This window comes from Ipomoea triloba, chromosome 11 (assembly GCF_003576645.1).
Source record: "Ipomoea triloba cultivar NCNSP0323 chromosome 11, ASM357664v1".
In the NCBI taxonomy this organism is placed as follows: Eukaryota; Viridiplantae; Streptophyta; class Magnoliopsida; order Solanales; family Convolvulaceae; genus Ipomoea; species Ipomoea triloba.
The window spans coordinates 9,762,192-9,773,020 of NC_044926.1; the positions used below are offsets into that span (position 1 = coordinate 9,762,192).

At 30.4% G+C, this 10,829-nt stretch overlaps 1 protein-coding gene across 4 annotated transcripts; it reads right to left on the bottom strand.

Moving 5' to 3' along the window:
- Window positions 1-300: 300 nt before the first annotated feature.
- On the bottom strand, window positions 301-3,314 carry LOC115996336 (receptor-like protein EIX2). Of its 4 annotated transcripts, none has more exons than XM_031235542.1 (3): window positions 2,959-3,314; window positions 631-1,380; window positions 301-533 (listed from the first exon to the last, which is right to left on the bottom strand). In XM_031235542.1, exons 1-2 carry the CDS (start codon window positions 3,221-3,223, stop codon window positions 644-646), a joined length of 1,002 nt encoding a protein of 333 aa, XP_031091402.1. In that variant the 5' UTR covers window positions 3,224-3,314; the 3' UTR covers window positions 301-533; window positions 631-643. The 4 variants fall into 4 exon arrangements, with proteins under 4 accessions (XP_031091402.1, XP_031091400.1, XP_031091401.1 ...); XM_031235540.1 differs by having other exon boundaries at window positions 631-2,652; XM_031235541.1 differs by having other exon boundaries at window positions 2,443-3,314.
- Between the last annotated feature and the right edge of the window lie 7,515 nt (window positions 3,315-10,829).

Here is a 10,829-nt window from a genome sequence, read left to right on the forward strand (position 1 = left end):
TGTCATTTCTACTGATTGAAATCGTTGCATGGTATAATAGCGTAAATTAGTGTATAGTAGTTTTACTCTAGTGTTGTTAGAAACAACATGAATTTTTAAGAAAAGATATTTATTATAGAAACTGGGCAAATTATACTATGGACCATGATACAAAGTGGACCACTTACATTAAACTTATTTTTAATATACTGAAACTTAATTTTTAATTTATTGAATATTTATTCTTTGGTAGTATATTTAAAAATAGCTTTCAACACATAAAAATTTAATATTAAATATATTAAAAATGAAGCTTCGATATATTAAAAATGAACTTTATTTCAATAATCCACCTTACAAGGTAGGTTATGGTATGATGATAGTAGAACCTCAATACACACAATACAGAACAAAATAGAATTACATGACCTGAAATATGAATACAAGCACACAAATACACATGATTGAACTTAATTTAGAATGATGACATTGATCAGATCGGAGGTACTCCAATGGCCTTCGTACTTCCTGCCGCTCAAGAAGATGATTTGATCCTGTTTTCATGCATTGCCTTTTATTTATTAATCTTTATTGCTAAACGAAAATATATTGTAATTTTAAATGAAAATTTTAGAATCTTAATTGTATTACCTTTTACTTCAATCTAGCTAGCTCCCATACCTCTCTTCAATTTGGCTCCATAGACCAGAATGGCAGTGAAAATGTTCTCTTTTTTGTCTTCTAAAAATTGGAAATATGCATGTCGCCAAGAACGCTTGAGTATTAATGTTCCGCATACTCCCCAAAAACCAAGAATGAATCCAAGTGCCATACTCACAAAGAAGTCAAAGTCCCAGATAATCCAATATTCATCATCTTCAATTTCATCAATTTTTCCTTGTTGTGGAGCATTTCCAGGTTCATCTCTATGACACTTCGTTTGAAGTGGAGGCCCACGTAACTTTGAATTTCCCTGATAAGCCTCAGTGAATCCTTGCAACTGAGGGCCAAGTGGAATACAACCAGACAAGTTATTGTTCGACAAGTCCAAATGTGCAAGAAATGATATACTAGCCATGCTGAATGGTATTGCTCCAGAAAGTTGATTGTTTGAGAGGTCGAGACTTTCTAGCGAGCTCATTTGGCCAATCTTGTCTGGGATGGATCCAGTGAGTTTGTTTCTTGAGAGGTTTAGTGAATTAAGCATATGCAAATCAGTTATCTCAATTGGGATTTCTCCAACCAATTTATTGCTCGAGAGATCAATGAATTTCATGAATTTGAGGTTCTTACCATACTCCCTCTCTATACCCTTCCATATAAGCCATTCAGAATCAAAGAAAACTTCTTCCATTGGATCTTCGAACGTATCGAAGTACAGTTCTGGCATCCGCTCATCATCTGTAGTCATTAATGAATTGAAGCAAGTTGGAATGGATCCAGAAAAATGGTTTGAAGACAAATCCATTATCCGAATGGAATGAAGTTGGCAGATATTAATTGGGATTGATCCTTTTAGTTCATTTGAATTCAGACAAAGGATCTTCAACACTTCTAAGCTTTCCCAGATAGATGCAGGAATACCCCCAGTTAAATAATTATTTCCAAGATCCAAAACAACCAATGAAGTGCAATTTTTTAGAGACACAGGAAATTTCCCATAAAACCTATTGTTTCTCAAATTGAGTGACTCGATACTATTCAAGTGTCCTATGGATAAGGGGATTTCACCAAAGAAGTTATTATTTGCCAAGTTTAAAATATACCATTCATTAAATTTCCACAAACATTCAGGAATCTTCTCTCTAAAGAAATTGTTTGAAAGGTCAAGTACAGAATAATGTTTAGAAAAATTTGTACAAAGAGTTGAAATGGTTCCGGAAAGCTTATTTTTTGAAAGTAACAGATCGGGACCTCTAGAATAATTTTTTGGTATAGGACCTTCTAGCAAATTGCTTCTAAAGTCTACTATGAGAACTAATGGCGGTAGATTTGGTAATTTTCCTTGAATTCTATTTTGAGAAGCACTCAAATAATTTAAGTTGGATAGGTTGGTGAGCCATTGAGGAATGAGATCAGAAATTCCATTATTTGAGATATCAAGGAGATTTAGTTCTGTCTGTGTCTGGATCCAATCAGGAAATTTGGGGCCCAACTCACAAGATCTGAGGCTTAGACTTCTTAACTGAAATGGGGGAATCCAGTGGGTGCCTAAATTCACTATCAAAAAGTTGTCGGACAGGATGAGCTCATCCAATTTGCTAAAATTAGAGAAGCTGATTTCAGAGATGGATCCGACAATTTTGTTATCATTTAATTTCAAAATCTCTATCAATTTCTCAGAACCTAAAATGGGTTCTGAAAAGTTGAAAGAAAAAGAATTATATGATAAATCTAGAGTTTTCAACTTGCCAAGATGCCTCAAGAATTTGATGTCCTTATTGCCACCTACCAAAGAATTACCTGAGAGGTCAAGATATTGAAGGAAGTAGCTTTGGTTTAGCCACAAATTCAGTAGGGGAAAAGTTGCTATATTCCCATCCTGTAAAGACAAGTCTTCTAGTAAGGTAGAAGAGTTGATGTGCAAAAGTGATGATGGGGGACTTGGAAGAAGGCAGGAAGATAGGCTTAGTGTTCTCAGCAAAGAAAGCTTTGTAATTGATTGAAGCCAATCTGAAACAGAATGAAGGTCTACATAATCCATATTGAGATACTCCAAGGAAGAAAGATGAGAAATCCACTCCAAGGTGTCAACTACTTTTAATGGAGAATAAAAGTAGGAACCAAGGTCAAGATATTTCAAAGTAGAAATATTTCCGAGATGAGGAGGGACATTCCCGGAAAAATTATTAAAAAAAAGATCAAGATAGACCAACTTGTCCAGAGAGCCAATGAAACTCGGAATTGTTTCAAATTCATTAGAACTAAGATCCAAGAAATTGAGAAACGGTAAATGAAGCAAGGAAGGGCTGATTTCACCTTGTAAGCCTTCATGCTCCAAATGAAGAGCAACAACATGGCCAGTTGTGTTATCGCAACCAATTCCTTTCCATTTGCAGCAATCATCATCTCTACTGGCTCCCCATGAGGAAAGAGAGCTGAAAGGGTCAGAAATGATGGTATGTTTGAAGCTTAGAAGAGCATTTCTCTCATTCTCAAAGCAGCTCCTACTCCCATTTAAATATTGAACAATAATCAAAAGGAACAGAAGCCACCGGAGATCAGAACCACAGATCCTCATCATCCGATTTAGATTCAAGATAATTGATTGAGCAGTATTATGTATATGTTTTGTTGTAGACAATGCATGTATATATATATAAGCAGCAGTACGTTAGGGATATTATATTGTTGCTCTACCGTACGTACCCTATTTTTTCGGTTCTAATTTATTTCTCACACTCATAACTTTAGCTATGATTGATACACCTAATTGAAAAGCTAACTAAAAACTAAAAACAGAGTAGCTATGAACTATTGACTCGTTGTGCTTCAGTAGGTTGAGAAAGTAGCTATGAACAGATACTACATTGTAACAGAGTTAGTAGTACTCAAAAAAAAAATACTAAAAACTGAGCTAATAATCTAACTGGTTGAAATTAAAGTGCTTGATAAAATTAATTATTAAATAAACTGATAATAAAAAGATAAACTATATAAGATATTAAGATTTTGATTAATGAAGGATAGATGGTAATTTATTTTTTTTTTTTTGAAAACAAGGATAGATGGTAATGTTTCAAAATAAATTATTATTATTTTAACATTCAATATTTTATCAAATAGAACTTATATCTTATTTGAGTTACAATACAAATCTTATTTGAGCTATAAGCTCAAATATTGAAAATTTTTGCCCCTGTAGTATCATCCTTTGAGTATATATATTACCACATACAATAAATGATTTGGAAGAGGCTTAGAAATACTTTATTACCACATATATATAATTTTGTACTCTATAAGATACTTCCAGTTGAGAAAATATTGTGCCAATCGTGGAAACACTCTAAACTAAGTGATATATTTCTTTTTTTTTTTTTATCGTAATAAAATAACATTAAAATACGAGATATTTTTATTGTATTGAGTATTAAATTGATTAATAATAAAACTTACTATTTTAAATTTTTATTTAAAGGTTATGTTATATGACAAACTAATAAATGTTGTTTAAAAAAAAAAACTTGATAATTTTTTAGACAACGCAAAATTGGGTAGATGACAATTTCTTTACTCTTGCTAGATTATTTACTTAGTAAATTACAAATAATTTAATATACCAAAAATAAAAATCAGACAACTTTTAATTCAAGTAAAAGAAAAAAGTTGATTCCCATTCAAGAAGCTAGTTCTAAAATTGAGGCGTTGTTGAGTGGAAACGATTCATCAGTCCTTAATCAAATGCCAATTGATCTTTGGTTTTAAATATGGAGTAGTCTTAAATCTCCAAGTCAGTAGTAGTCACACTCTTAGAGGTCTCTACAATTTAGAGGTGTATTAGTCACTGTCTCCGGCGGTAGAAGCCCCGAGTATAAAAAAAAAAAAAAAACTACGTTTCAAGTTTTAATTTTAAGAATGAAGCAATATTCACAAGGAGATATTTTCAAATAAAGTTTGGCAATAACTTTGGGCAAGAGAAAAATAAAGTGAATTGACTAATAACAATGCAAACCCTTTTAGATAAATTACAATAAATCCGAATCAATATTAAACAAAGTCTATAATTATAATGACAAGTTGATATATAACGTAAGGATTCTGTCGGAAAAAATTGACTTGATGTGGATGCATAATATGGGATATAATGTTTCACTGACTAGCTAAACACCACATATGGATTTTTCAAAAAATGTCACATAGTACATAATATTAGTGTTTGTTCATAGTCTAGTCAATACTGGTGCCCTCACTTGCCTGTAATGTATTTAGATTATATTGCTATTCCACACTCATTGTCATTGAGAAATAACTTTTAATTATACAAGATTAAAATAAATAAATAAAAATTTCAAATCAGAGAATGATATTAAAGTAGATACACATTATTTAAAAATTAAACTTAAATACTAATGGTTGCTAGTACTAGTAAAATAAAAAAAAAAAAAAAAGGGAAAATAGCACTTTTTCCCCTATGTTATGTGCATATATCACTTTTTCCCCCTGAGTTATTAAAGTGGCAGTTTTCCCCCCTAAGTTGTTTTAAAAGTGGTAGTTTTTCCCCCTGTAATGTTAAATTGACATTTTTGCCCTTAAAAATAACTAGTTCATTTATTTTTATTCTCTAACCAATTATTACTAATATGTATGGAAGATCATAGTTCGATACGAACCTAATCGAGCACTGTAGCAATTGAACTTAAATAGTATGGACAGTTACGGTTACGATTCAAAACCGAAAAAAATAAAATAAAATAATTGTTGAATTTAGACTATTTTTAAATAAGAAATAAAATTATAAAAATAAATAAATAAATAAATAAGTTTTGATTGGCGGTTCAAAATCAAAAATTGGAACTGAACCATACGGATTTATCAAAATAAGTGTTTGATTATGTTCGAACCCAATTGTAATCATCCATACATATAAGTAATAATTTGTTGGAGAAGAAAAATAAATGAAATAATTATTGTTAAGGATAAAAATGCCAATTTAACATTTCAGGGGGGGAAAATGCCACTTTAATAACACAGGGGGAAAAAGTGCTATATGCACATAACATAGGGGGAAAAAGTGTCATTTTCCCAAATGTACCCTGCAAACAGTATCGAATATGAAATATAAGCATTTAATGCAACTTATATTACTAACACATTTTTAATTTCAGTTAAAGACTAATATTAAAATCTATATCTATATCTATACTATTAATAAAAATAAAATCATTCATTTTAATTTTCCGCCCAAAATACTCATATACTATTAAGGTTTGTGTAATATTTTAAAATATGGTAATACAATTTCTATTCATATACATTAAAATACTGTACTACAATTCTTAATACAATATATTCTTTCCTACTTTATTATTCGTAATACAATTCTAGATTAAAATTACTAATCTTAATAATACAGTACATATATTTCTCTGCAGCATAATCTATACTATTAATAAAAACAAAATCCTCAATTTTAACTTCCTGCAAAAAACACTCATATACTTTTAAGATTTGCGTAATATTTTAAAATATGGTAATACAATTTCTATTCGTACTACAATTGTAAATTAAAATATGTTAATACAATTCATAATACAATATATTCTTTCCTACTTTCCTATTAGTAATATAATTCTAGATTAAAATTACAAATCATAATAATACAGTACATAATAAGCAACCATAATGTTCAGAAAAATTACTAATTCATGTAATGGATAATAGTATAAGGAAGATTGTGAAGGGGGGAAGGGGGCGGGGGGAAGGGACAAAGAATCGGTAATTCATAATTTTGAATAAAATACAGACTGTTATTTGACTATTAAAATTACACTATAAATACTCTCAAAAGCAAATAACAATCCGACCATTGAATATTTTCTATTCTTCTTTGCTATTTCTCATATTTCTCCTTATTGGTTCGTAATGGAGTATATTTCGTCTCTGCATCCGACCTATCCTCTAGGACAAGGAAAAACTCTTTAAGGTTTTGGTTGATGCGTTGTTATTTGTCCAGAGAATATCAACGCTCTACGGTCAACCAACAAACACTCAAGTGCTTATTCCATTACTCCTAGGTGAATTTTTCCCTAATATAGTTATACTTACTGAATATCAAAATATAAGTATATCTCAAGATCTTGCAATAACTGGCCAACAAGTAATTAAATTAATGATATATAATGCAATGAAATTATCTACATATTGCATTTATACATTTATTTTAAACACTAAATTTTTGTGATATTTGTTGCATGCAAGAAAGACTCATATTATAGTTTATTTGTCAATTATTATATGCTATAAATCATAATATTATGAACCATCAGTGGTCTGCCCAATCAACGATTATGGACATCGCATTTCAACAGTTTGGATGAGCATCATCCCAAAAAGCCATACATTCAATTTGGTAATCTGGAGTGAAGTTTGGATTAACAGTTTAGATATATGATTCATACATTCTGATGTATTTTTGTTTGTCTGATGCCATTATGATGATTTGAATTTTGAAAGCATAGAAACAAGCTCGAAACATGCTTATATGCTTGAATAATCTTACCTCAAAGTTAACTACCCACTATCACACAATGATTTATGCTGTATGTTAGACTCAATGTTACTAACTTCTCAGAATAGACAGAGACTTGCTTTATATGTGAAATATTGACAAACAAATTAGGCTTTAGATGTGAGTTTTACTTATATATACCTGTGAATCTGAAACATTTTGAAATTTAGTGATCGGTAAGATCAATATATTTTGCAGTTTGACTATCAAAACTAATTTTATGAAAAAAATGACATAATATATACATGTAGATCATAAAATTGAAATTTCAATGTCAATACTGTTATGACTCAATATTTTGATTACTTTGAAAGTGGTTTTTTAAAATTTCAAGCTCAAGATATGGCACGCTTGATGAGTCGCAGCTGGAAAGTTAGGTTGAGTGATCCGCTTGCTGACTTTAGATGTCGTTGATCAAATTAATCAGTACATGTGCGAGATGAATATTGCAAAATGATGAACATATTTAAGTTGTAACTTTTTGTATAAGGCATAATCAGATGGTGAAAATATATCAGAAGTACACACTCCTAAATTCTTAAATAGTTTGAGATTGTATAGTTCTCTTAATCATTCATTGACATTAAAGGTCGGCGCACCTGTTATGTTGTTGCGGAACATAAACCATTCTCTTGGTCTTTATAACGGTACGCGGCTCATCATCACAAGATTGACAGATCACATTGTTGAAGCAAGAATAGTTAATGGGACACATGAAGGAACCAAAGTTCTTATCCTCCGAATGTCTCTCACTCCTTCTGATACACGATTGCCCTTCAAGTTCTAGCATAAACATACAATTCCCGTTGATGCGTGCATATGCCATGACTATCAACAAAAGCCAGGGCTGAACACTAACTAACGTTGGGTTATTGCTAAAAAAAGCAGTCTTTAATCACAGTCAATTGTACGTGGCTTTCTCTCGAGTCACCCATCCTGATGGCCTGAAAGTGTTAGATCTAGACGAGGATGGACAAGATTGTATTGCTACTACTAATGTCTTCTACAAAGAGGTTTTCAATAATGCGCAAATACAACTGATGATATTATGTTTTTTTTTCCAAGGTGACAAAATTGATATATATCTACACAAAAATATATCTTCCATACATATGAATTAGAATACAATTGATTCCTATAACTGAGTTACTAGAGAACGAGTATATTTGTCCAATTTATAAAAATCATAAACAATAATTTGCTCGAATTCAAACAAGGATAACATCAGAAAACATAATTGATCCAAAACATATCTTCAATTGCACTATATAATATTTGATGTTATAATTTATATAATTATATATCGATCCAAATATTCTTAATATATTATAGCAAATTCATTCTGTGTATCGCACGACTGAAAATACTAGTAAATGTCTAAAAGAAAAATGTGAAGGCATAAATGGTAAATTAGATAAACGTATAAAAGAACCACACAAATAACAAATACAACTTATAATATCAACATAATTTTCATTCTTGTTCAAAAGTAATAATATTATATATTAACTCTTTTAATTATTTGAGATTTACACTAATATTAAGTTATATTAATATAATAATTAAAAATATCACTAATTTATATTTATATTAAATATATATTATCATTAATGAAAGCCATTCACTTTAGAGACGTAGTCAATAATTGACATAGTTTATCATAAATTTCAAGGAATATGTATCATTTGTGACAAATTAAGTAAAAGAACTGGTCTTCTATTCACTCGTGGGTCTTCTTGGGATGAGCTATAGGAAATTACTATTTGGACTCTCAAATTCTATTTTCAAGTTTTACTCCTTCACTCTTAAATTATTGAGGTATACATTTCTCTTGGGACCCATAATGATAATAACCTATCATTCTCTGCCACATTTAGAAAATAGAATTTGGGATTATATGTAGCAGAACTCTAAGCTATATATTGGACAACGAAGGAAGCATCTCTTCAGTTTTACTTTACTACACATTTTGTCTCCTTTTGTTTGAGTAGGAGTGTGTGTGAGAGAGAGATAGAGAGCGAGAAAACAAAAACCTCTTATCCCATGAGAATTTGAAAATCAACAAGAATGCACACAATCATTTATATAAATGAACATACACAAAATATTTCAGGGAATATTTTGTGTATTGTGTACTAAAATTTGAGATTGTGTTTATATATATATATATATATATATATATATATATATATATATATATATATATAGGAGAGAGAGAGAGAAGATTGAGATCAAATGAGAACTAGTCTTTACGTGAGAAGGTTAGAACTAATATCATCATCCATCATGGATTCTCAATGGCTAAAAAATAATGTGGCGACATTTTTGTAATTAGAATTGTAAATTTGGAAATGATAGACTATGAATTTCGAAAATAATTAACAGTGAATTTGAAGAAAATTTACAAATAGACAATTAGTTATTTGCGAATGCTCAACCAAGTATTATAAGATGCACAATCGTAATTACAGAAGTAATTACAAAAATAACACCGCATTTTTTTAAATACTTGATAGGGCGTTTGGAGAATGTTTTCATATGCACAATCAGTTATATAGGAATGCACAGTATGACATTACAAGATGCAAAATCATAATTATACAAATATCACTGCATTTTTTCCTTAAATTAGAATCCTTGATGATCTTAGAGTAAACCCATTGTAGGAGAGAGAGAGGAGTGAGGAAAAAATGAAAAAAAAAAAAAAAAGAGTTCTCAAATTTTTTTTTCTTTTTAAAAGGAAATTGATGCTGTTATGCGTTCGGTGGGCACGCTTAAACCAAGTCTAGTTAATACTAAACCAAGTCTGTAATTATAATGAAATCGATATACAACGTAAGGATTCTGCCAGGAAAAAGTTGATTTGATGTGGATGCATAATACAAGATATAATGCGTAACTGACTAAACACCACATATGGATTGTCAATATCGGTGCCCCCATTTGTGCCCCCATTTGCAGGGAATGTTCACTTGTTTATAGTCTTGTCAATATCGGTGCCCCCATTTGCAGGGAATGTATTTGGATTATATTGTTATTCCACACTTTCATTGTCATTGAGAAATAACTTTTAATTATAAAAAAAAAATAAAAAGATAAAAGAAAATGTTCAAATAAGAGAATGATTTAAAGTAGATACATATTATTCAAAAATTAAATTTATTATTAAAGTAAGTCATATTTATAGAAATTACATATAGATATATGCATTCATGTGTTTGTATTTTATATAGTAATGGTAGCTAGTACTAGTAAAATAAAAAATATTGAGGATAAACTTGGTAATAAGTGATACCCAATTTAGTCCTGGACTATAGTGGTTTTACTTAATTTAGTCCTAAGTGACTTTTTGTACTCAATTAAGTCCCAGACTTAGATGATTTTACCCAATTAAGTCCTCCGTTAATAATTCCGTTAGTTGATGGTTAAAAGTAGGGTTAATATGATAATTTATCCTCCATCCTCCCTTTTGGTCAAATTGTCATCTTCTTCCTCATTTATCCTCCATCTTCTTTCTGATTGTAATTAAAAAAAAAAACATAAACTAGCAAGAAAAATTGTGAAAAAGAATGGAGTCAAGGGCGTTTGAAGTCATGGAATAGCCTTTGATCATGGTGTT

Excerpts from the sequence above, each read along its gene's own strand:
- LOC115996336 (XM_031235539.1), bottom strand. The coding sequence starts at position 3,223 with ATGATGAGGATCTGTGGTTCTGATCTCCGGTGGCTTCTGTTCCTTTTG.